The 26,391-nt window shown below is 42.1% G+C and overlaps 2 protein-coding genes across 10 annotated transcripts in view; one reads left to right on the forward strand and one right to left on the reverse strand.

The window, feature by feature from the left end:
- ATAD2 (ATPase family AAA domain containing 2) overlaps positions 1-8,980 on the reverse strand; it is a 30,457-nt gene extending 21,477 nt beyond the window's left edge. Inside the window, exons 1-7 of one of the 3 annotated variants that reach the window (XM_015616972.1) lie at positions 8,899-8,980; positions 4,249-4,388; positions 3,701-3,750; positions 2,260-2,410; positions 1,154-1,250; positions 681-729; positions 236-346 (exon numbers count right to left, since the gene is read on the reverse strand). In XM_015616972.1, coding sequence (XP_015472458.1) covers positions 236-346; positions 681-729; positions 1,154-1,250; positions 2,260-2,410; positions 3,701-3,750; positions 4,249-4,388; positions 8,899-8,952 — 652 coding nt within the window. In that variant the 5' untranslated portion in view covers positions 8,953-8,980. Of the gene's footprint in view, positions 1-235; positions 347-680; positions 730-1,153; positions 1,251-2,259; positions 2,411-3,700; positions 3,751-4,248; positions 4,389-8,415; positions 8,760-8,898 lie in introns of those variants that run through there. The other 2 variants (XM_015616965.3, XM_033512438.1) reach the window with 2 other exon arrangements.
- Positions 8,976-25,757, forward strand: NTAQ1 (N-terminal glutamine amidase 1). Of its 7 annotated transcripts, XM_015617009.2 has the most exons (7): positions 8,976-9,088; positions 9,267-9,366; positions 10,026-10,076; positions 11,572-11,629; positions 12,069-12,217; positions 12,576-12,700; positions 20,905-21,197. In XM_015617009.2, the coding sequence occupies exons 3-7, from the start codon at positions 10,060-10,062 to the stop codon at positions 21,036-21,038; spliced, it is 483 nt and encodes a 160-aa protein (XP_015472495.1). In that variant the 5' UTR covers positions 8,976-9,088; positions 9,267-9,366; positions 10,026-10,059; the 3' UTR covers positions 21,039-21,197. The 7 variants fall into 7 exon arrangements, with proteins under 7 accessions (XP_015472495.1, XP_015472494.1, XP_015472490.1 ...); XM_015617008.3 differs by lacking the exons at positions 11,572-11,629; positions 20,905-21,197 and adding an exon at positions 25,717-25,757 and having other exon boundaries at positions 8,982-9,088; XM_015617004.3 differs by lacking the exon at positions 11,572-11,629 and having other exon boundaries at positions 8,982-9,088.
- The last annotated feature ends 634 nt before the right edge of the window (positions 25,758-26,391 follow it).

A 26,391-nucleotide genomic window follows, 5' to 3' on the forward strand; every position in this document is an offset into this window, starting at 1 on the left:
ATTACTATTCTTTCAATGATACATAGGTAGTATTTTTATTGAAAATCAACAATAAGGATGCCAAAAAGCAAAGAAATAGAATGCGCACAGGATATATGCATTTAACAAAGTACCAGGTAAGATATGTAAATAGAAGCTGAGTGTGCATACATATTTTCATTCTTAAAAAACCTCATAGCACTCTCACTTCCATGCAAGAAATTAGCTCTTAAGAGAAGTTGTGCTTATAACCTACTTTGCAAAGGAGCTTGATAGCGCTCAACAGTTTTCCTCTTCCGAAAGGAGTAACGCTTTTGAGTGTCCTCACCATCGTCTTCTTTGGCTTCACTTTCTTCTGAGGAGCCCCCTGCTCATCAACATTATGTTGCACTGTTTAAGTACTGTTGTAAATTATATTAACTTCAAAATGCACTACATCTGTATTCCCACCAGTCCACAACCTTTTCTGCTGTAAGTGCTTTGAACAAACAACTTCTCTTTTCCTCTGAAAACCTGTTCTGAGCCCACTACAATACAGCCCTAGAGTATGTGACAATGGCTTGAATTGTCAGTAGCAGCACAAATTCTTTTTAATAGATGAAAAATACCCAGTAGTTCATCCCATCTCAATTATTTAAGACAAAGCTTTTGGCTAGAGCATAGTCAAGAAAACTTAAAACAGACTTATCCAACAATGCTACCTTGATTATCAGCTATTTCTTCATCAGTCCTTTCTGTATCAAGGCTTTCCTTAAAAAAAAAAAACAAAAAGAAACATGACAGACCAGTCACAAATAAGCAGAAAAGCTGTGGGCATATTTGGTGCCCATACACAGAAGATTTAATTATTGTACAGCAAGAGAGAATAGCAACATCATTCTGGAACCCAGGATTAGTAAGATTAATAACAAGGGTTTCCACTCTAAAATAGGAATGCAGATCCAAACAAAAAAAATAAATCTGTGAAAGCAGGCTATGATGATGTTTAAAAATCAAAGTGGCTGCCATTCAAAAGGATATTAGACTAACTTAATTTAATAAAGCAGAACTAAAACAGAGGAAATATGATTGCTTGTCTATCATTTTAACATTAGTTCCTCTTGGGGAAGGGAAATAATTTCCCTATGTGAAATACCCTACTTATACAAAAACAGCAAAATAGACTAGTATCTACTTCTTCTGTGTCGTGGAACTCCTCCAGGTCTCCCATCCTTCGCCGTCTACGCATCTTCTCCATGTCATCCATTTTTTGCAAGACTGCTTCTGCAGTACTAAGATACAAAGTTGACATATAAAAGCAAAAATAGGCTAGTACAGAAAAAGCCCATTTAGAACAGAACACATAACCATCATATTTTAATACAGCATGCACAACACAAGTTATTGACACTTAGCCAAATTTTTGAAAACTATTTAAAAATTAGGTCAAATATAGAGAGAACTAAAAACAAATGTATGAGTATTTGCAAATATAAGTTGTTTTCAAGTTTGTTTTCTCCCTCTTGCTGAACACAGTAAAAAAGACCCCAACTATTTTAGTAGGAAAAAAGAATTCTGAAGATCACAGTAAAGTAATGAAGAAATAATGGCAGTTTTCCATAGCTCTTAGGTTGCTTTGCATGATAGCATTGTGTCACTTAGTTCACAGCCTTCTTCAGACAACAGATTGCTTCTGTACACTGCTATTTAAATTTCATGTTGATTTTCATCACTACTTATGCTAGATATAACGTCTTACTGCTGTTACACTTTGCAAACCTTTCATAAAAAATTTTAGTTTGGGCTTCATAGAGGGAATTAAGCCACAGACAGGAAGAAATATTTGGATTGCTTCACTTTGCCAGTATCCAACTTTGCTTAGTATCTTAAGTTAAATCTACTGAAAGTCACAACATAAGCAGATTGTTTTGGTTCACAACATACAAACCTACCCAGCTCATACATACTAGATCAGATTGCTCAAAGCCCCTACCTGACCTTGAACACTTCCAGGGAGGAAGCATCCACAGCTACTCCAGGCAACCTATTCCACTGCCTTACCACCCACCACAATAAAAAATTTCTTCCTAACATCCAATCACTCAGATATAGCACACACATAGCAGCTCATAGGAAGTCTCAGCCTGACCAGTGAATGCAAGCAGCTCTTGCTGCCAGAAAAAATGCCTTTCCTGTTGCTGAAAGAAGGAGAAAGCCCCTAGCTAATATTTTGCCATAGTACAAAGGGCTAATAAGGTTCATTGTAGTAGCTTTGCAAGATGGTAAGAAAAACTTCCTTACTTTGTTATAAGTTTGTCAAACAAAACAGATTCATTTGTAGTGGCGTAACGGCTTTGTTGAAGCCTGCAGCTGCGGCGGACCTCCAAATCCCCATTTCCTTCATGGGCTTGCTCTGCTTTTGTGTCAGCTCTGGTCTTCAGTGTTCTGGACACTAAAATGCAATAATCAATAAAACTTTCTATGACAGAAAATATGTCAGTCCATTGTCTCTTGGAAAATGTAAAATCCCCATCTTTTATTTTAAAAATTTAAATTGAATTGAAAATTATTTTTGTGACCACAGCATTCAACTTAAAGTACTTCTGCTTAAACTACATATTTAAAAGTCTGATTTGTATAGCGGCTTTTTAGTAGACTGGAAAAACAGCCAAGCTGATAAAAACAAACACTCAGCTTTTGTTCCATGTAGGAGGCAAATTTATTCCAATTACCTCTCTCTGGGAAAGTGCAAACAAAAAATGTCTACTTCTAAGGTGTTTTCCCTCCATTCATTTAAAATCATATCTAATAGTCTTTTTCTAAAAATGGCTCATGTGAGAAGTCTCTTCCAAAGATGTATGGTTTTGGTACACCGCTTACTTTAAAAGAGATATGCCCAAAATTTATTTACCAGACAGCATCCTTTGCTGTGGGTTCATTACTTGTACTGTCATTAAAACTGTTAAGAGAGTTCAGTGAGAGAGTAACAGATGTATCACCATGTCATTTTAAACACAGGTAGGTTTGATCTCATCACCACAAACTATAAAACTAACTTTGAGCTCAGTAAATAATAACTTACTTTGTCCGGGATGAGCTTGAGTTACTACACACTAAGTGCATTGTCCACTTAGTGGGTTCCTTCCCACATTCAGCCTGCAGCTGGCACAATGCTGCCTTGGGCTAAAGGATTTTTCCAGCTGCCACAAAGTGGCCACACAGCATCAAACCTGCTTGTGTACTCAGCATGACAAGTCGCTTCATAGGTGAAATGCTTCAGGAACACCTTCCCCATGTCAGTGTGCATCTCATGACTGAATTACTTTACAACTGCCTTGTGTTACAATACTGCAATATCCCCTCATACCTGAAAGACTGATTTACAGTTAAACCGTAAAGTTAACAGTTCTGCAGGCTCCAGAAAATCACTGACACAAAGAAACATGAGCCAAGGAGCAGATTCTTTTAACTTCTAAAAAATTCAGGAATTCACACTGCATTCTTCCCAAGCCTGAAAGGACTTAATAGCATCTCTTCCTATTTGTACATACCTCTTTTCATAAAATTCAGTAGAAATTCCTATCTTTACTATATCTATTCTCACAACTTCAGGTGATTTTGGTTGACAAGTTCAGAAGTTTTTGGGGCCAAATTAAATAGACGAAGTGACCAAATGCAATCCTTCTCAATAATCTGGCTAGAAACGAATCCTAACAAATCAGGAATAAGAATTGCTACTTACCTTCTTTATACTCTTCCTTTTTTGGGTCTGATTTTGGCTTTGCCAACTGCCTGCATTAAGAGAGGAGAAGAAAGGAGAACAGAATTGTATTAGAAGTACTGTACAAAAGTATTGAATCACATTGCATTGCACATTTTCCCCTCAGCACTGGGGAACTTTAATCTGGTGCTCAATGTCATGCAAAGAAAAGCCTGTGGACTCCAGGGAAGATTTGGATCCCAAGTCTGCTGTGTACCATATGCACGCAGCTCTCTAAGGACAGATATTTCCCAGCTTGCTCATCTTGATGTACCTTGAGGGCAGGTAATATCTCAGTAACCAAAGTGGAGGACAGATCTCAAAGTACCCAGGAGATACATGCCTTCCATAGAAGCAGAACAAATTTACTAAGAGTGATTCTAGTTCTAAGACACTGGCCCTGACATTAACATATTCATATTCCCTTGTGGGTTTTTAGCTGTAGATTTATCATGATGTGACTCACTGTGCATGCTTTCACTTTTCATTCTATGACTAAAATAGAGATTGAACACCAAGAAATACAATACCTTGAAAAGTGTCGATTGGCATTTTCACTTAAAATTTCCATGCTTTTGTCAAAGCTAGAGTTTGAACAGCGTGACATGTTTTTTCTCATTGATCTTAAACAGTGTCCATTGAAACATTCAATGTTGCCAGAGGAAAATTTCTAGGAAAAGAAGGAAAAATGTATTTATCTGAACGTCTTCTATTGCTTCATTTGATCAAATTTAGTCTGTTACATTTGTGATTCAAGAGTTGCAACTAATGTCAGGTAAGCCTTGAACCACTTCTGCACCAAGAAGTAGCTCTGATGAAAAAAACACACCAGATTTTAAAGAAAAAAAAAACAAAATCTTTGATTTCAGACTTGATTCAGTGACTCCAGTAACCCAAATCTCACCTATAACATGCAATTGTTCCACCGGTCTGGGAAGGGCCAAAAATTACTACAAAAGGAGGGGTTTGGGGCAAAAAAACCACCAAAACAACAACCAACCAAACAAGCAAAACAACAGAGAGAGTAAAGACCCTCTGCTTGCTTTGCATCAGCTTATGGACTGTGTTACTCCTTGTCCCTGAAGGGATACCTTTAGGTGAGCTTTGTGCCTCTAAACTATCTTGGAGGAGACATGGGAATATTTACTTAGATTTATTGCTAATAGATCTCCATCACCATTCCTTCTGTAACAGCACATACTAACATTGTAGCTGGTGCATTTACCACCAACAATTCAGAATCTGCTTTTCTGTCCCTTCAATTACCCACACTATTTGCCAATCCCCTAAGTTGCTATTGAACTTGGCCAGGCTGTTAGTGTCCAATGGGCTATAACCAGAACTTAGGCCCAGCTGCACCCAGCTCTTCTGATCTCTGAGGAGCAGCTGGAACCCAAGCAGGTTCATTTTCTGCTAGACTTCTAGATCTTTAATCCAACAGAAGAACTCATAGTAGTGGGATTAAAATATTTTTTGAAGATTTTTCCTCCTGTCTCTGTTCCATTTATAATGGCATTCAGAGGGATATAAAAAGACTTCCTTCAGAAGGGTAGCATTTAACCACAGAAAACCAAAGGGAACTCAAGATACAGTCTGCCATGGTTGTTCACACTGGTGTTTCTGCATAGAAGATGCTATTGACTTTTACTGTGTGAGGAAAGCTGTGATGACTACAAGAAGCAGCTTGTTCCATTTACAATCCAGGGTCTCATTACATGTATACCACACTAAATCTCACACTGAAAAGGGCAGAACACAGACCAGATGATTCTAATTCTTCACATTAATGTTACCAAGCAACAATTCCAGTCATTGATGGAGATAATGAGTGAAGAAGGACCACAAGGATGTCAGGACATTATGCAGGGAGAAAATTACCAGGGGCACAGCCCAAACAGAATTTAATCTGACTACTGCCATAAAAGACAACACAAAACAATTTCACAAATACATCAGCAAGAAAAGGAAGACTAAAGAGAATCTCCGTCCTTCACTTGATGCACAGGCAAATGTATGACAATGGATGAGGAAAAGGCAGAAGCACTTTGCGCCTCAGTCTTCAACAGTAAGACCAGCAGTCCTCATGGTATCCAGACCGGGACAGAGAGCAGAAAGAAGCCCCCATAATCCAGGGGGCTTCTACACTGCTTGGACACTCACAGGCCCCAACGGGATCCCACCCAAGGGTACAGAGGGAGCTGGCAGACAAGCTTGCCAAGTCACTTTCACAGGATCATTAAGGTTGGAAAAGACCTCCAAGATCAAGTCCGACCTTTGAATGATCATCACCTTGTGAGCAAAGCCACAGCACTAAGTGCCACATCCAGTTATTTCTTGCACACTTCCAGGGGTGGTGACTCCACACCTTGCTGTGTGGCTTATTCTACAATTTAGCCACCCTTTTTGTGAAAAATTTCTTCCTGATGTCCAGCCTGAATCTTCCCTGGTACAGCCAGAGGCTATGTCCTCTTGGCCTGTCATGAGTTACCTGAGAGAAGAGGCTGATCACCTCCTTTCAGGTAGTTGTAGAGGGTGATAAGGTCTTCCCCGAGTCTCCTTTTCTCCAGGTTCAACATCCCCAGCTCTCTCATCTGCTCTTCATATGACTTACTTTCTAGACCTCTCCCCAGCTCTGTTGTCTTTCTCAGGATGCATTCCAACACCTCAATGTCTTTTTTGTCATGAGAGGCCAGAACTAGACACAGGATTCAAGGTGTGGCTTTACCATTGCTGGGCACAGCCATCATTTCCCTGGTCCTGCTGGCCAGAATGCCCAGACAAAAAGGGAACACTGGAGCACACTGCCCTCAAATATAGGTCACAAGAACAAACTTGTTCAGCTTGAGGAATTACACTAGGGTTATAGACCTGGACATACACAGCTTCCAAAGGGATAGCAGCCACTTTAGATCTCACTGGGAGACTCATGAAACTTACTGGGACTGGAAACCTGAAAGAGAACAAACTAAGCAGATATTGGTCTACCTTACATCTCCCATTTTATACTTCTTACTGTCCACAGATGAAATGAGCTGTATAACTAAAGATAAACCATTTGCTGATATCACAAAAAAAAAAAAAAAAAAAAAAAAAAAAAAAAAAAAAAAAAAAAAAAAAGCAAAAGCTGCCACTACCAAGTCCTTGCACAAGACAGGAAAGAGGCATCTTTGGATGACTTGAGGACTTGAACATGAAGCCAAGTTCTCATGACCTCTGTCAGATGGAGCACTTCTATATTATCTCTACAGTTAAAACCCCCAGCAAAGCCCAGCATCCCACAAATAAGGTAATGACTTCATGCTCAAAGCACAGGAAAGGTCTACAAAAACTAAAGGAAAAAAAACAAACCCAAACCAAATAACAACCTCACAACCAGTTTCATAACAATGATTCTGCTTTTGTTTCAGGGATGACCTTACATTTAGCTTCCTCATTCCCATTTTCCACACTGAGAACACATGCCAGCAGTGTTATCTGCCTAACACTGCACAGCCTCCTCTCCTGTGCAAAGGCTGAACAAGCCCTGACAACCATTTCTAGTGGAGACAGCAAAAAAAAAAGCATTGATCTTTAAGCAGATCCCATGGCTTTTTGCAAGTGGGGGGGGGGGGGGAAACGCACCAGCATAAGGACTTGTTCCTCAAATATAATGGCAAAAAATATAAAAATGTAAAATTAATCCATACAACTGAGACTCCCGAAATACTTCTGTTGGAAGGAAACAGAGTCTTTGAGAAGCATCACTCCAAGACAGGGATCCCCTGAAAAACAGACCACTTCCGAGTCAGATCTGGTCTGCATTTGTCACAGAAATGCAGGACAGCCTGCAGAGTAAAGCCTGACTTGGAACTAGCAGAGGAACGTTTTAGTTTTTTGAAGGCTGTGCTAAAAACAATGTAAAGTGAAATGATTCAGTTATTACAGTTGCAATGCTGAGACACAGAGAGCACAGGCCACTTGGTATCTATCCATTGTGCAAATTGTATATATCATTGTGCAAATTGTCTGTCTCTCTTCTAGTAGGGTACATCAAGATTATAGAACGCTCATGTAACATTTTCACCGGTTTAGGTTATGCACTTTAAGTACAAATGAGCCCTATTTTTTTACAGCATCCAAAGTATTATTTGGATACACTTGACTAAGGAGTTTTTAACAGGCCCTTCGGGCCAACCAGAACGCACTCAGAGGTTCCATATATTTCGTGCCGGTTTTGATGAATTTCTGTCATCTAAACAGAGAGAGCTCTATAAGCAGTACTGCAGCTAAAGGAAAGAGGTTTCTAAGATCTTTTCAAGGTTATTTTTTCAGATGAGGAACTGAACCAAAATAAACGGGAATGGGGAATGACATAAAACACAGCAAACCATGAGGCGATGAAGGTTTGTGCTTCCAGAGACCGGTTCTCGGCATGCTACCACAGCCCCCGGACCAGGGCATGTGCTGAGCCCCCGTTACCGCGGGGAGGCCGGGAACGGGAGCCGGGCCGAGTCGGCTGCTTCTTCACACACCCATAGCCGCCTGCCCCAAACACTCGGTTCTCCTCTTTTTTTCCTCCATAAACACTACTCCCCAGCTCTTTCTCAGCTCCTCCCAACAGCTCCCGGCCAGCACCGGCTCCCCCCCGCCATGTCTTTGGGCCCACAGCCCAGTGCTGCCCGCCAGGCCGCGCTCACCCCACCCCCACCGGCACTCACGGCCTCCTTGGCTCTCCTGGTCCCCCTGGATACCGCGGCCCTGGAGGACCCGGAGCGCGTCCATACGCGGTGGCTCCTGAGCGTGGGGGGCTCCAGGGAGATGAATTCGGAGCTCGAGTCCAGGAGGTCAAAAGGTGGCCGGCGACAGCGGCTGTCGCGGGCGGCCATACGAGGCGGGCGGGCAGCGCTGCTCCGAAGGACCACCATGGTAAGGAGGTACACAGACCCGCGCCCACCCGGCCGTCAGCGCCGCCCGGATCCCTCCGCCGCGCTCCCTCCCGCTCCGCTCTCCCCTGCGGCCGCTACTGCTGGCCCGCGCGGCGGAAGGACACACGGGGCACTGCGGCCTGCGCGCCACACACGTTTGGCGCCGAAAATTCGGAGCGCTGCGCCCGGCGGCGCGGGGCGGGGTTGGCTCGGCAGCTCCGCCTCATCCCGCCCGCCTGAGGGTCCCAGCACCTCCAGCCGCCGCTCCGGCCGTACCCGCGAAGTGCCCGCGCCGAGCGAGGATGGCCGCGGTTTCCTCGGGGACGGCATAGCGGCTACCCCCGCCGGGCCCGGTGCTTCCTGCGCCGCCCTTATCCCCGCTCAGACCTGCCATGGCGCGGCCTGAGGCCGGTTATGAGGCGGCGGTGCGCCCCCGCCCCGCCTGCACCTACACCAGCTGCTACTGGTAAGGACAGAGACGGGCGAACAGCTGCCCCCTCACAACACCATAGGGCGCCGGGACAGCCGGAGCCGTCGGCAGGAATGGCGCAGCTGCTGGCTGATCACGCTCCTGGGCTCGTCTCTCGTCACGAGAAATGAAGTTAGAGGAAAACAATATAAATAATCGATGTTGTGTTTTTCAGTGAAGAAAATGTTTGGAAGCTTTGTGACTACATCAGGAGTCAGGATCGGCACCCTTTAGAAGAATTTTATGCTGTTTTCATATCCAATGATAGGAGGATGGTGAGTTAATGGGATGTGATCAGAGTCAGCTATGGAAAGGCTCGGGCCTTCAGACTGCAGCCCAGTGTAGGTGAGACGTGGTCCCAGCTATTTCGACTGCAGCCCAGTGTTGGGGAGGGAGCCTTCAGCCCAGCCTGTAGGTGAGATACAGTCCAAACCCGTCTTGTAGCTCAGTTTGGCTCAGAGGTGTGCAAACCACACCACGTGAGATCTTTAATTATGCACTGCATTCAGGACAGTGGAATGAGGCATGGTGTCCCTGTGAGTTATGCGCATAATTCTGTCTGTAATCTGTCAATTCAGGAGAATAGTTATCTTTATAAAATCATAGAACCATTAATAACCATAAGGTTGGAGAAGATCTCTAAGACCATCAAGTCCAACTGTTAACCCAGCACCACTATATTCACCACTAAACCATGTCCCCAAGACTTTTGAATATTTCCAGGGATGGTGACTCCATCACTTCTCTGGACAGCTTTTTATTGTGGCCCAGAATAGTATCTCCAATTTCATGCTCCTGAGAGAGAAACTGGTAAAATTTTCTTATTGCAGCACAGATGTAAGCTGAGGAAGTTATAAGTTAGCAAAGATTAACCAGTTTACCTGAAATGAATCTGAAAGATTTTATTCACTTCAGGTTCACTTATAACTTTCAGATTCCACTCTGGAAGCAGAAATCTGGACACGGAGATGAGCCTGTTGTCTGGGTAAGGCATTCATTACTCTCTCAATAACTTTGAGTGTGTGCCTCTGTAGTTGATAGCTGCAGGATCACTCGTGGGCGTGTAACAAACTGTTCCATCTGGACACAAAGAAACACTTTCTTCTCTGAGGGTGATGAAGTGCTGGTGCAGGTTGCTCAGAGGGATTGTGGAATCTCCATCCTTGGAGATTTTTAGAAGCTATCCAGATATAGTCCTGGGCAGTTGGCTGTAGGAGAGTCTCCTTGAGTAACAGGCTGGACCAGATGACCTCTTGAAGTCTCTTCCAATTTCACACATTGCACAGTTTTGTATTAATATTTATAATTCTTTTACAGCATATTTATAAACAACCTAAATCTGTTTTGCACCATCCCTCATAAATTAATAGCGAAACAGTCAGTAAAACCTACAGGTGACAAGTCTTAATTATAGTAAGAATGCATAAAATTATTATTATATTATTAAAATTATTATCTGGGTACTGAGGCTGCCAGCCCTGTAGAATTGTAGGTAGATGACTGTACTTGTAAAAATAAATGGATGAAAAGATTTATGTAGGCCTGCCAGATGATAGAAAAATATAATCATATATGTATTCAGGTGTCAGCAGTTAAACTGACCCATAAACAGTGGCTTTGAAGTGTCATTTGATCAATTAATGTAGTTCAGTAATTGATGATGCAGAATTCCTTGGTATCATTATAGAGGCCTTTGAGTTATCTGGCACAGAAAAAGCTATTTCTTGTGGGAATTTCTGTTTCTGAAATTTTGCAAAGTAAGCTGCAAACTTCTCAAGTTTTCTGATTTCTGAATCCCTTCCAAAATACTGGTATCTTTACAGCACACACAAAAAAAAGGGTTGCTTTAAAAAGAGGTCCAGGTGTTACAGAGATGACCTAAAAGGTCATATGACCTAAAAGGTCATATGCAGAGTCAGAAAGGCCATGACACAATGTGGATTTCTCATAAAAATTCATGTATTAAAAGGGCTATTAACTTTGACATTTCAGTGGATTGTAGGTTATGTAAAGCTTGTATGATAATTTTTCTTACACTCTATAATAGGTTTTTCTAAATGTTGTTGAATGCAGTTATGTATGTATTTTAGTCTGGTGAAGTAGATTTCCCAAATCTTTTTCATTCAAATTTCTTTGTGTTTTTAATATTGAAAGTGTCAAAAGACAGTGCTCAAGCCTTTTTGTGAGTGATTCCAATGTAAATTTAAACAAATTTTTAAGGGCTACCTTCAATTTAATTTTGGAATACAGCAGCCTGAGGCCTAATGTCACTAACTGCAGCGTCCCCAAACCTCCACCTGTATTTCTTACAAGTTCAGAAGTAAAACTGCACTGCATAACCCAAATAGTTGCCTTGAAAAAGTGTAATATAGTACCCACAGATATTTTTTCCCAGCTTCAAGAGCTGCTACTGTCTTACTCCTGTGGTCCTCCTGATCTGAGCTGTTCCCTGGTTTTTCAGTGGTGTGCTGGTTTTTCAGGTGCTTCTGGCAGCTGAACACTCGACACTCAAATTCACAGACCGTGTTACTGCAACAGGTACAAAATCTCTTATTAGAAGAGATCACTAGGTAACTTTAATGTTAACCTATCATTTTATCTTGTGAGCTTATTTATGACTGGGTCTAATAAAAAAGTGCTTAACCAAACACCTTTTGTGTTTTGGTGTGGAACATGAGAGAGATTTTCTGTTTCCTTAGTAGTGTACACTTTGGATTGCTGTCTTGGTTTAAATCAAAGGAGGCTGCAAAGAAATGGGGAGAATAACAAGGTTTCTGGAGGAGCAGATGGGCAAGATAGACATTATGAAATCTCTCTCCTGGTGCCAGAAATATTACAGGCTTAATATTCAAGGCCAGCGAGCAGGCTTTAAAAAAAGGATCTGAACTTACGATTTTAGGAATCACTTTTATTCCCCTCTCTTTGCCAGTTTCTCTTTAATTGCTGTTTAATTAATGGCAATTACCTTTCTTCCCAGGACTACCATGTTATTCTACTTCATGTTACCAGCGGGGAGCAGAACTTCATTTATGATCTTGACACAGTGTTGCCGTTTCCATGTCCTTTTGATATGTACAGTGTGGAGGCCTTTAGGTTGGATGACAGCCTTCGTCCAGAGTTTCACAGGTGATGACATGAAATATAAAGACAATGAATGTTATTTCATTAAATCAAAGTTGAAGTCCTCTTTGTGTATGCATAGTGGTGGAGGTTTCTTTACTATACTCCAGTAAAATAAATGCACTGTGTTACTTTTCTAAAGCTCTTTACCGTAGTCATTTTTCTTTCCCACTGTAGCTTCATGTTAACAACTTGGCCCAACGTTGCTGGTTTGTGTATTTAATAACATTAGTGCTCCTTGATGAGAGGAAAGCTCGTATTCTGAGTAATTAGTGCAGTATGTAAGAGTAAAATGTATTTTACTCTAGTACAATTAAAAGATGTATATGCATCTTTTAATACAATTTGGCATCTTATTTTTAAGAAAAATCAGAATGATTCGAGCAGATTTGTACTTGAAGACATTTGCTTCAGACAGATCTCATATGAAGGATGCAGATGGGAAATGGCAGAAACCTCCTCCTCCATACCCTTGCATTGAAACTGCAGGTGAGCTCCCAGAACTCTTTCTTTCTGCTTACAGTGCTGAATGAAGTAGTCCAGGTTGCACATGGGAAATAAATAACTTCTTTAACATTTATCCAGACAGCTTATTACTTCATATGGGAAAAAATAGGGCAATGAAGCATTTGGTACTCTCCTTTTTGGACACGTAGTCTAACATGCCTTTTGGCATTTACTGGTACATTAATTACTGATATTCATTAACTGAGCAGAGAGTGAGAGGTAAGTAATACTGGTCTGTTGTTACAGCAGGGGATTGAAGTAAACAGGCCAAATAACTTGCTAAGGGGTCACAAAGCTTTTTCACACAGTGATTATACCACATTCTAGCACACAGATCCTATTCTGTCAAAGTAGTGTTGGCAGGAGGAAGTTTTCAGGCTCTGCTCAGTGTAGTGGGTTAGCCTGCATGAAATGTTTGAGGTGTCTTTACCAGGTGAATGGACTCTACAATGTTTCAAGTCACTGGCAAGTTGGCAAGCTTTTCCTTAAGCCTTAAGCCTCTTTAAAGTGATAGCCTAGCTAATAGCCTCTGGGCCAGGCAGAGAGAGGTAAAGACTTGGCATCTACTCTGTAGAGCTGCTTAAGGCATTCTTATCACACAACACTTCAGCTTATTCTAATCATGTGTTTTGCAAGCTGAGTGAGCATTTGCCATGTGTGTGTTTGTTTGTTCTCTCATTTTCTTCCAAGGAAGGCATGGTGATGTTTTGCTTTGAAAGAGTTTGAAAGAGTTTTCATGTTACTGCTCTGCATGTTTGGTTTTGTTGATTTTTAATAATGCAGTACTGCTATGTGTTTATGTTAGAGAAGAGAGGGTCAAAGAAACATGTTCTGTGTTTAGGTCCAAGTGATTTTAAGTTGCTGGGAAATTAATTCTTAGTCTTTGCTTTGGGTTCTAAGGAAGCTTGGTATTTCACATGAGGATAGAAATGAATTATGAGAGTGAGTAGGAACACAGATGTAGTCTTTGTTATGAGGCTTTAGGCATTTTCTAGATAATCCAGTTTATGAAGCACCTTGAATTCTAAATCTTGGTTATTATTTTCAGCAGAGTTTTATGCAAAAGTATTGTAGGGATTGTAGGATTCCTGAATTACAGTGAGTGGTTCTCTGTTAGCTGGAGCCTTGCAGGTGCTGAGAACTTTTTTTTCTGTGGAAACCTTGTTGTTTTGATAACTGACAGGTAATGAACATGTCATTTATATCAATAATGAGGAATATAGATGAGGTCAGACTAGAAAAGCAAAAAATTCTATTCAAATCAAAAGAATGAAAAACATTACTTGTGGGTAGTAAGTTACATGACTCAGACAGTTGCAGATGTGTACATGTATCTCTAGCTGGAGTAAATGACTCTGTAGCTGCAAACCCTGTAACTCTCCCCATACCTGTCATGTCTGGCTGAGCTTTACTGCACTGGTGAGCAGCAGCCACAGGCCTTAGCCAGCCTCCAGATTGTCTCTGTGATGCTGGAAGATAGAGAAGGATATGTAGCTTTGACTTCCTTTTATGCTTTCATTCTTTGCTTTATACCTTGCCATGTTGAATGAAACATCCATAGGTCATCCATTCAACATCTGCCCAAAACAGGGAATCATCAGGGCTCTATCCAGCAGTCTGGTTTTGAACACCTCCAGGGATGGCGATTCCAGCACCTTTCTGAACAGTGTTCTAATGTTTGACCACTGTCATGGTAAAAAAAAAAAAAAAAAAAAGAGAGAATGAAACATCCTAGTACATAATCTGAATTTCCCATGTTCCAGCTTGCCTTTTTCATTTCTTGTCCTGTTGCCAGGCTTCTCCAAGAAGACTGTGGTGCCATTGGCCTGCCTCTGATCAGGCAGATGTAGACAGGAGTAATGTCTCCTCTTCATCTTCTCTGTTTAGGGCTGAACAGACCCAGTTCTCTGAGCCTCTCCTTGAATTAATGTTGTCCTGCACCAAACAACTTGATTTTCCTCTTCTGGGTCTACTTCAGTTTGTCCACAGTTTGGGGGTGGTTTTTTTTGTGCTGAGGAGCTCCAAATGGATACATTTGCAGTATTGCAGCGCTGTGCTGATGTGCTCTGGTCTCCTTGTCGGTGGGCTTAAAGAAACTTGTTACCCTGCACCCACTGAAGGTGAAAAGTTATTCACTAGAGAGCTTCAAGGCCTGAGAACAGGACTAGATTTTCGCAGATCTAGGGCATCTAGTTCAAGCTGTCTTTCATTTAGGACCAGTTCCTCCAGCTTTACTTTTTGTCTTCCCTTTATATTCACTTGAGATACTTTATAATGATGTGTGCTTCAATGAGCACAGTGCTGTGAGTCTGTGAGGAGTCTGGGTCCAACTGTAATGTCTCAGCACAGTTTTATCAAGCATAAAGCTGCCTTATTTTTAATTTGATGTAAAACTGGGTGGCAGACCTTTTGTTATCATAAAAGAGCCTGGGGTATTAATGTTCGTGTCCATGCCAAATTCCATTGCAGATAACTGTTTTCTCCCTGCCGTTTCACTTAGATAGAACATTGTGCATTCCATGTTGATTTGTGTTTGCATAAGATTAAATTACTTACATATTTCATGTTAGAGGTGACTGCAATATAATGGCTAACAGAACTGACCCCATATTGTTTTAATACCAATTTTATTTGTGAGGCACATTTCTATCAGAGTGGGTTTGTTTTGTTGGGGGCTTTTTTGTTTGTTTTCATTTAGAGTAGCCAAATTCCTCAGCTTTTGAGAAGATGCAAAGTTTTTATATTCCTTCTTTTTCTTATATGTCTTTTTTGATGTTTGTGGCAGTTTGACCCAGCCTGGATGCCAGGTGCCCACCAGAGTTGCTCAAGTACTCTTACCCACAGCTGTACAGAAGAGAGAAAATGCAATGAAAACTCATGAACCGAGATAAGGATGGGGAGAGATCATTCACTGATTACAGTCAGGGGCAAAACAGACTCAACTTTGGGAAATTAGCTGAATCCATTGCCAATCAAAATCAAAGCAGAATAATGAGAAGCAAAACAAATCCTAAAAACACCTTTCCTCCACCCCTCTCTCTTTACCAGTCTTAGCTTTATTCCCAGTTCTCTACCTCCTCCCTCCCCACTCAGTGGGGAATGGGGGTTGCAGTCATCACAGGTTGTTTCTGCCACTGCTGCTCAGGGAGAGGAGTCCTTCCCTTGCTCCAGTATGGTGTTCCTCTCTTGCAGTTCTTCATGAACTTCTCCAATGTAAGTCCATCCCATGGGCTGCAGATCTTCATGAACTGCTCCAATGTGCCTCCCTTTCCACAGGGTGCAGTCCTTCAGGAACAGGCTGTTCCTGCATCGATCCTCCATGGGGTCACAAGTCCTGCCACCAAAACTGCTCCAGCATGGACCCTTCTCTCCATAGGTCCGTAGGTCCCTGCCAGCAGCCTGCTCCAGCATGGGCTTCCCATGGGGATCACAGCCTCCTTTCAGGCATCCAGCTGCTCCAGCCTGGGCCTCCTCCATGGGCTGCAGGGGCACAGCTGTCTCACCATGCTCTGGTGCCTTGAGCACCTCCTGCCCCTCATTATTCACTGACCTTGGTGTCTGCAGAGTTGTTTCTTCCACATATTCTTACTCCTCTCTGGCCACAATTACTTCTGTGCAATAGATTTTTTAAATTTCTTAAAGGAAGAGGTACTACAACAATCACTGATGGCTCAGCCTTTGCCAGAGGTGGGTCCATCCTGGAGCTGGCTGGCACTGGCTCTGTTGCACAGGAGGAAGCTTCTCTCCCCTGCTACCAAAACATTTTGGAATTTAATTGTGAAATCTTGATCATGAACAAATTAAGCATTTTTCTCCTACTGGTAACTCAAAGGGAATAAATCTTAAACAGTATTTGTCCTTTTCACAGGGTCGCAAAATAAATCATCAAAAATAAGCTTACATGGAGTCATAAATTCCAGTCTGTGCCTAAAAAAATTGAAGTTGGCACAAGGTGATTTTTTTAAAACATTTTTCTAAAAGGCAAACAACTCCAACCAATAAAACAACAATAAAAAAAACCACCTCTCAGACTCCTCAGTATCTCCTCAGAACTCACATGCTAAGCATTAGCCTCTTGGAACTGGCTCTGCTCTAGCTGTTTTTTAGAGTTAGGCCTCTGTGTTTTTTTACTGGCATTGCTCTGGCCTCTATTCTGCTCTGCTGCTATGGATGGCAGGAGAGACTGGCCGACCTAACTGGCTACACAGTGCTTTCCCACCCTGCCCTGTCCTCAAAGCTGCTCTGCTGGAATAAACATATGTGAGCTGCAACACATTCCCCTGATCCCACCTGGTTGCCAGCTACCTCCTGTTGAAAGAAATCAGGGTATTTTGTTCAAATAATAAAAACTAAGAAAATGAGATTTGGTTAAGAAGTTCATTATTCTAGAGCTGGTGAGCCCAACCTTGGGTTTTCTTTTAAATCTTCTTTCCATGAAGTAATGAGGGCTGATTCTGTTTAATTGATGACTTGGGATGAGATCAGCCCTCCTTACTGCAAGCCTGTGTAAAATACAGCTTGCACAGTGCATTTCAAAATCACTCCGAACAGATGGTCATATGGCTTATGTACAAGTGTTATTAGCAGCTCTAACACTGAAAAGCACTGCTTTGAATTCCCCTTCTCCCAAGGTGTTTGGTGCACACTTGCTGGATTGATTTGTAAAAGCTTTATGTTCTTTTTATTATTAATAAAATCCCTGTTAGTCAATAATGATGGGATTTTACTTTTACATGTTTTTTTTTTTTTTATTTTGAAGACAATGAGTAGGACAGCTGAAAAATTCTGGAGACACTGTGTATCAAACATGTATGTTACAGGAAATGTGTTAGACAGAGGCCTGACAGATGTCTGCAGTTGCTTTTTGTATCTCCTCTGAAGTGGTGGCAGGATCCCAGTGAAAGTGAAAAGGGACTGATAAGGATACAAGTAGCTACTATGCACTTCATGGGAACCTTCTGCTGCTCTAATTTGAGAATAAAACTCCAGTCTTTCAAGTTAGGTCCTTAGTTCACAAGCTTTTGTGGAAGTAATGAATCAAGTCCGATAGCTGCAATAAAGACACAACTAAGAAGTATTTAAATTCCCAGTGACTTGTTGAAATTACACCACTTCCTGTAAAAGATAATTTGCAGTGGTGAGCTGTGTTTAGCATTGAAATCAACCAGGATGGTTTGCACAGTCAGTTATATTTTAGCTGTGGAGACAGCAGCCCCCCATCTGAGAGTGGGAAGAGTCCTTCTGACTTATCTCCCTGCTCAGACAAGGGAGGAGGATCTGAAGAGAACTGTAAACACCTACACAAGTCTGAAGGGTCACAACTTTCTTTTAGGTTCCCCCAAGATTTTAGGCATCAGCAGAACTGATCTTGGAGGCTTTGTTCCAGACCTCCTTGCTTCCAGCAGACCTTGGGCAGCTGTCATTACACTGAGTTAGTCCAAAGTCTGTGAGCCAAGCCAAGGCTTGGCTTAAACACTGCTTTCTAACTACTGTTGGCTGAAGCCACAAGTGTCATGGCTAACAATGCCTGAGATAGTGCATGGCCTTTTATTTCATCCCTGCTTGGGGTAAAAGTGGCAGACTTGATTTAAACAAAAATAAAGTTATGCAGGAATCTCAGAATGGGCCAGATAGGTCTCATTTGGGGGAGGGGGGGGCATGTAATAAAGTGTGTTTGGTTGAAGAGGAAGTTGAGCTCTAAGCATACACAAATGCAAGCTAGTATAACAGTCACAGTGCCTGAGGAGGACTGCAAGGGTAATGTAAATCTGAAAAGAAAATAATTCTTCTGCTATTGGTCTTGGAAAAAGTTTGTAGGATACATACTCCTTGCTTTTATGAAGAGATCATCTTGGTTTGCCAGCTGTAGCATCGAGATGTATCTTTTGTATATTCTGGTGTTTGTCATTCTTACCTACTTCGGGAAAAGGACTTTGTGGTATTCTCATGCATTTTTGCCAAGCTGTTTCCTAATGCTCTAAGGTCTAACACAACATGCACGGCCTTCAGATAGAGCCCGTGAGGAAAGAACAGCATAGAGGGGCTGTTATTACATGAATAAAACGGGAGAGGTCTCACTATGTTTTTCCCAATGGGTATCTCCTGTGTTGCTCCAGTGCCATCTACAACAGGTTCTTATGCCATCGCTTTTTATAGGAATGGACTTGTTTGCTTTGGTAAAACAATCTGCCACAATTCTTCTGAAGTTAGAGAATATTTCATTTCCTATGGGCATTGTGGTAGCAACTTCACAGTTGCAAACAGCAGCTATGTTTGTAACTACTGGAACAATCTTCTTTGGACTGCTTTACCATTCGCAGAATAGTTTTATAAATTGTTTTACTATGCCCAATGCACTTAAAGCAGGGATTTATTTATTTATTTAAACTTAAAGTATATGAAGAATCACATAAATTTTGAAAAAGTATCTGGGAGGAAAAGGCAAGTTTGGAACTGGAAAACGGACTTAACAGTCTGCCAGCAAGCAAGAGCTGTTATCCACTACTAATTTGTTCTTGAGCTATGACAGCAAATTGCTGAGCTTGTGCTATTTTTAATATCCACATAGGCACAAACTGTCCCTGCTCTTCCAGAGTCACTTCAGCAGTAGGACCATGCTTGGATGAACGTAAGGATTTTCCATATGCAGGGTTCAAACAGGTTAACAAGAAAAGATTAGGGGCCAGACCTCAGAAGGTCTGAGGAAAGGTGAAGGTTGGGATTAGGCAAATCACAAAGCTGTGCTGTAGTGTAGACATGGTGCAGAGGCCTTCAGGGGCTGGATTATGCCTGGGACTCCTGGGTCTGGGGTTCTTGAATGTCATCTTCCTTTCCTTGCTTACACTGTCCACAATTGTAAGCTTAGTTACACAAGCATTTTGCAGTTGAAACAAATTCCATCCTTTGGATTTTATAATCTATTCATTACAGCCTCCTCTTGTTTGATTCTTAATCCTTCAATGCACACATGAATCATTTGTGGTAAAGTAAATACTTAATACAGTGGAAGAGCTGTTAACCATAAATCTGTAAAATAAACCTGTAACAGTGGCTTTACCACTCTGTTCCTTAAACTCATTCTCTGACACTTTTTTTTTAATGGGCATTTAAAAAGATTATTTGTGCACATCATCAGTGAGAACCTAAAACAAGCCCACAGGTGTTTGCCATCAGAACTGAACCTCTGATCAGCATGGTTCTGTGTCAGCAAAGCTTGTACCAGGCCAGCTCTGGAAAAAGAATGTATAAGGCACTTAAACCCAAAACTGCATACCAGCATTTTCCAGTGAGCTCTCTGGTATCCATGAATGGGATAGAATGGTTTCTACCCCTCCTGGAGGGAACAGAGCAGATTAAAGTCCTGGGAAAGAGCAGTAATGGTTACTTACTTTTCTCTTGAAACTGTGGCAGTTAAACTTTTCCCCTGACTTCATTATGTCATTCAAGATTCACAAAAAATAAATATTTTCCCCCAGCTTAGGCTTGTGCTCTTCTTCACCTGAGCATTGCTCTAGGCTGGGGGCTGGGTTAGGTCACACATCTCCTCCTCTCTGCATATTCTGGCCCTGCAGTGAACCCATGTTCAGTGAGGACAAAGGTTGGGGCTGGAGGGAAAACAAATACTGCAGTCTGGAGAATAAGAAACTGCAGGTTTGTCAAAGGGCCTAATCACTTCTGAGACAATAAGCAACTTGCAATTCTGACTACTGCTGTGAGCCTGTCCCTCTGTCAGTGCAAAAATTGACTCAACTGACTTTTGTTCAGAACTTAAATGGGTGAATAATATCTCCCCTGCTTTTGAGTCATCACATTTGTGTGAATGCAGGAAGACTGCACTGCACTTCCCTGTGTTGGTTGTTATTTGCACTCCAGTTCTCTGACACTACTTGACCCTTCCAGGCTGCTGTTGTAGAGAAAAATCTTACCCACACATGCTAGTTTCTCATGACTTACAGGATGCTTACTGATCCTGTAATGTGATTATTGCCATGGGCAGAGAGGGGAATCGGGGCAAAAGCAATGTTTCAGAGACTGGAAATAGATTTGCAGAATCAATTTGCAGAATCTTGCTGGACTGAACTGATCTACTGAAGAGGGGTTTGGAATGTTTTCTTGAAACATGTATACCTATGCTACAGAACTTGTATCAGGAAGTTAAATATTTCCCTTTTCTGGTCCTTTTTTAGATTCCAAAATGAACTTGGATGATTTCATCAGTATGAATCCTGAAGTGGGATGGGGCTCAGTGTTCTCCCTTTCAGACTTTGTGCATCGATTTGGCAGTCAGACCACTTACAGCTATTCCTTGGAAGGACAGTAAAGTGAACAAAGTTCGTTTGGTTCTGAGTGGATGTGTTTTGTTTTGCTGCTCTTACATTGTATTTATGGTTTACATTTCTGTACATGGAATTGGTGTTTGAGAAAATAGAACACCCAGTCAGAAATATCATGAACTGAATAAAAACCTTTATTTTAATTATGTATGAATGCACTTGGTTCTTAATGTCAAATCAAAGGCAGACGTGCCACCATAACCATATTGCTTTTCCAGCTACTGTGCCCAAACTGAAAAGAGCTGCAAAAAAAAAAAAAGCTTTTGGAAAAATATGTGCATAAAATACTGAATATTGTAGCCTAAATTGCTACATGTTGTCACATTTTAAAAGTGAGATACAGTTTTCTTCATGTTATGATTGCTGTCAATTATATATAAACAGACAGCGCATCTCAGTTTCCTCACTAGCTTTGCTGATTAGTCCTTATTTAGCAGAAGTGTAAATGGAAAATTGATTTAGTAGTTCAGTTGTGAAATCCCATGCACTATGTAAAATCAGGTAAGTATCTAGGTTTCTGTGCTGTACAAGGGGAGAATTAAATCCTGCCATTTCAGTTAAATGTTCTAGTGCTGACAGTTCCTGGAATATAGAATTGCTATTTTTGCTTCTCATGCTGGCTGTGCATTCTCACCTGCTCCCATCTTCTTGCACTTGGTGTTTGCTTGGCCTTGTGGTAATTCAGGGTAATTATGACAGAAAGCAGGAAGTTTTGTTGAGGGCTTTTTTTCTGCCTCTTGGTTCCTTGAGCTGGCCTGCCATGAGGTCAGACAGCTGCTCCTGCTGGTGTAAGGAAATCAGCAGGGCCATACGGCTGGGGGGAAGGGAGTGAGAAAGGGTTCTCTGCTGCTGAATATCCTTAGAGGTGATACCAAGCTGCATCCATGCAGGGCATGCCAGGAAAGCCATCATGCTGACTGAGGGTTTGGAGCAGTCTCATACTTAGAAGAGTGCCCTAAACATGGAATTGCAGAAACAGGCTAAAATGAGGTTTTTAACTGCCAGCTTTGGACCTGTTCTACTTTATATTCTAGCACATCATAGACTCACAGACTGGTAGAAGAACACAAGTTAGAAGGGTCAGGCAGTCGCTGGTCCAATTTCCTGTTCAAATCAGGTCAGACCAGGCTGCTCAGGGCTTTAGCCAGTCAGGCCTTGGAAACCTACTGGGACTGACAACAAACATTTGTGATACACTTCATTCCTGTGAGGAAAAGCACAGCAAAGATTTTAAATATTAAGGAATAATTTTATTTGTAAGTAAAGAAAAATATCAAAACCTGTAAGAATCTTGTATGTATTACATAGGTTTATTGTTACATATGCAGTGTATTACTGTTTCTCTCATCAGTTCTAGAGAATTTACTCAGTATATTAAGAGCAGAGACAGCCAATTGAACAGCTGTGGCATTGATTCACTTCATTCAGACATCTCTTTCTGTATCATAAGGGCTGCTGAATATAGGAATGTAAACTTTCTATTGCCAGATGCAGCACAGTTGGTTGCCTGTGCAGATAGGCTGCTACTATACATATTCCTTGAGTGCCAGCAGGAAATAGTTAGGAGGCCGGTTGTTGGGACACTCCCCTCTGGAGTGGGACTGTTGGTCTGCAGTTTCTGTCATTCTGAACCAGTGTCCCCAGAAGAAACTGAGATGAAACTCGGGATTCCTGATGAACTGGTGCACAGAGCCCTCTGGAGAGGGGACAGCTGGATTTAACCAGATACTCCTGTGTAAAAGGTCTGATGTATCCATGTTTGGATGAAATGGCAGCTCTTTCTGCTTGGTGCTGATGTAGCAGGCAGTCTGAGGGAATGAAGATGTTACTGCTTTTGAGTGATGCTAAGGCTGGTTATGACAGAGCAGAGCAGCAGCAGTTTGCCTGCTCAGCTCCGTGTAGCTGCTGACGCACTGGGTTAGACACAGCAGAAGTGAGAATGTAAAGATCCATGTTTCAGGTGAACAGGTTGTGGTAAGCACTTCTTACCCTTCAAGTGGTTGAATCTCATAGACACAGAGTTCCTGTGCATTGCTTAACAGGCCCTTTAAGTTGTTACAGAACACGAGGTTCTCATCCCTCCCTACTTGAGTATGTCATTTGATTTAACCTCAGCTGGTTTCCGGTGCCTGAAATCCATGACACACTCTCTTTAGTGGGGGTCAGGACACAAGAATCTGCCTGGTATAATCTAGTTTCAGCATCAAGGCTGTTAAGAACAGTCACAACCATTATTCAGAATATACATGTTTAAAAAGAAGATCAATGTGAAGAGTTAGTCCTTTTTCTCTGTAATCATTCTGAGCAGGTGCTTAATTTTACATGTAGCAGGCTGGGTGTATGTGATTATAGCTTTTCTATAATTAACCACCTTTTTGTGGCTCTTGTAAAAAGTTGTCATTCCAGAGGGATAAGTAGAAGCCAGAGAATTATTAAATTCAGTGCTGAGGATGGTGATAGTGTGGTGCTGTCTCTCTAGCCCATCAAATGTAGGGGCATTTCATCATCTTTCAGATGGCATGGTATCAGAAGGAAAGAATTCAGAAATACATTAAGTGCTCATTTATGGTCCAAAATACAAAGATAAGCTACTTGCTTCACTGTAATTATCAGAAACCAGCTCTTTTCTGATTCTGATTAGTCCTAATGTCCCGTCAGAGGGACTAAGTGACTTCCTTCCTCTCTTTGGTCCTTTCTCCAGGTAACCCTAGTCCTGACAATTTTGTGGAACTTGCTGTATTTAACCTCTGCTGTCAACCCCATGTTTGGTGCATGAGGTGGTCCCACCAGTGTGGTTTCCCCACTGAACACTACAGTAAGTTGCAGACAGAAAAGCAAAGTCTGTTGAGATCACTTTGCCATGTACCTGCAGAAGTACAAGCAAACAACTTCCATTGTAAATCTGATGGCAAAGAGGCAACTTCATTGCCAGACATCACTAATTGTCACCTCTGTGACCAGTGATGTATTTAAACACCTAAGATTCAAGCAACTTCATGCCCCAGTCATGTACATGTGTGGGTACATTGTGTGGCAGAGCACAACTGCTGGTCCTTGGGTGAAGCTCCAGGCTGGCCAGTGCAGCCACCCAGCTTAAGTGAGAGCCTCACTCCTTGATACAGGGGAACTGGGCTCAGGCCACTGAGAGACAGGAAGTAATAGGAAAGCACTGATGGCTGATTGTCTGGGGTACTCTGGCACAACAGGATCAGCCTGTGCTCACTGACACTCCGTGGTGTCCATAGCCCTTGGGACTTTTAATTCTTACTGTGTCCAGATGCTGTCCCTCTATGTCCGGGACAAAGATGTACTGCACTTTTAGTACGATGATTTCCCAGTGCAGCTTAGCTTCTCATTCCCTTTCTGCCTTCTTTACCTTGTCCTTTTCCACAGTGGTGTCTTTCTATTGTCCAGTTGTTAGAGTTTTTATGAGCTTAGAGCCCCTAAGAGGCTTTTTGGACAAGGTGATCCTTGAGTCAGGCATTGAAGAAAGCAGGGAGAAACCCTCCTGCCGTCAGGTCAGTTACTCACAATCCCATGGTCTCCCAGCTTCTGTATTCTGTTGATCACTGGAAATACTCCAAGCCTTTTACTTCTAGACATCATAGGGTGAGACTAATAGCCTTATAATAGGGCCATATCCCATCTCACAGGTAGCTCCTCCCATCTCCGGCCGGCTATTGCAGCAGTAAGCTGCAGTATGAGATGGAATACCCACATCTCTCCTGCCTTTTTCTTTGCTGCTGCTTTTTACCTAAGAATATAGTTTATTTGGTAGCTAACCTCTTTTATTCAGCTGTTTGTGGCTTTAGAAAAATAGACACTTTTTTTCTGGCATGCATTTGCTTGGTCAGTGCATTTTTACAAACTTGTACGTGAATAGCTCTGTCTTAAGAAAATGCCATTTCTCAGTTGGCCAGCAGAGAGAGCAGTCAGCATTCAGTGGATGTGCAGGTCGGGACACGGACAGATGCACACACAGCCCTTCCAGTAGCTGTTACAGTTAAAAATGAGTCATTCTGAAGGCATTGCAGAAGTGATTTGTATCTTGCAAGGTTGTGGCTGAAGGCTGAGATATTGCCCTCGACTGTCTGAGCCTGTAATGTCAGTGCAAGTCCTTTCTGCACTCCACGGGCTATATGGCAGCATCATCACACCACGTGCCAGTTTGGGGGGATCTGGTCAGCAGTCAGTCCCTGCCAAAATGGGGCTGTGACACCTTAGGATGTCAGACCAATTGGCTTGCTAACAGTTTATATTTAAATACCTCGGGATGCTGCCATCTGATCTGGGATGTTCAGGAAGCAAAGGGGAAATGGGGTGCATTCCACAATGAGAGCCTTAGTCAGGACATTTTGACATGTGTGGCCTCCTTTCCTCATACCCTTATTGTCTAGCCAGAGCCTCATGCATGCTCTGAAGCACCACTGCTCTCCAAGCTTCTACTGTAAAATGGCCATCTCTAGTTGGTTGGGTTTTCCTTGTTAGAACATGTTTGGTTCAAATTTTCTCATTTTTCACATTTTTTTCCCCTTATCTTTTTAGGAAACAAGGGTTGTAGACTAAATGACTTGAGAAAACTGTACCAGGGAGTACGAATGAGGTGTGAAAATACCACCATGTCCCTACAGTAGTCACAGTTACTTTGCACTGTGTGTCTTGCAGAACCATTACTGAGACACTGTCCCTGACCCAGGTGGCAGCTGTTACCCACACCTGGCATGAGCCACACTGCTGGAGGGGAGGATCTGCAGAGGATCACTTCACATGTCACCCAGCAGAGCACAGGGCTCCAGGTTTGGTGGGGGTTGCCCTCCTATAACACTTTGAATTCCCAGGCTTGAAGAATCTCATTCCTCTCAAAGCAAAACCTGTCTGGATGTCTGTCTCTCTTCAAGAAATTACCTTCTCAGAAATTTGAAGGAGACAATGCTGGTGATTTTCTTCTGCCTTCTGGCTTTCTCCTTATGCAGGACTTGGCCTAATTGAGGCCAAGGTTAATGAAGCACACCCGAGGAGGGAGTTTCTGGAGACATCTGCCCAGGTTTGTGCGCACCTCTCTGTGGAACTCACCTATTTTCGTTTATGATCATGGAGTCAGAAGTGAAGCACTCTATACAGATGCAGCCTTTCAGCAAGTTAAATACAGCTGCAGTAGTGGTTCTGGAAAATCTCTTCAGTTTGACCTAAGATAAACAAATATGGTTGTTTAAGTATCCTCAATGTTTCCTTATACTTACAGTAGGAAATACCTTGGATACTGAGGGCAGTTAAAACAAATATTAGTTATCTAAGGCCTCTGGCAAGTCCCTGAGTTTCTGAGCGAGCTAAGCCACTTCC

Source organism: Parus major, chromosome 2 (assembly GCF_001522545.3).
Source record: "Parus major isolate Abel chromosome 2, Parus_major1.1, whole genome shotgun sequence".
In the NCBI taxonomy this organism is placed as follows: domain Eukaryota; kingdom Metazoa; phylum Chordata; class Aves; order Passeriformes; family Paridae; genus Parus; species Parus major.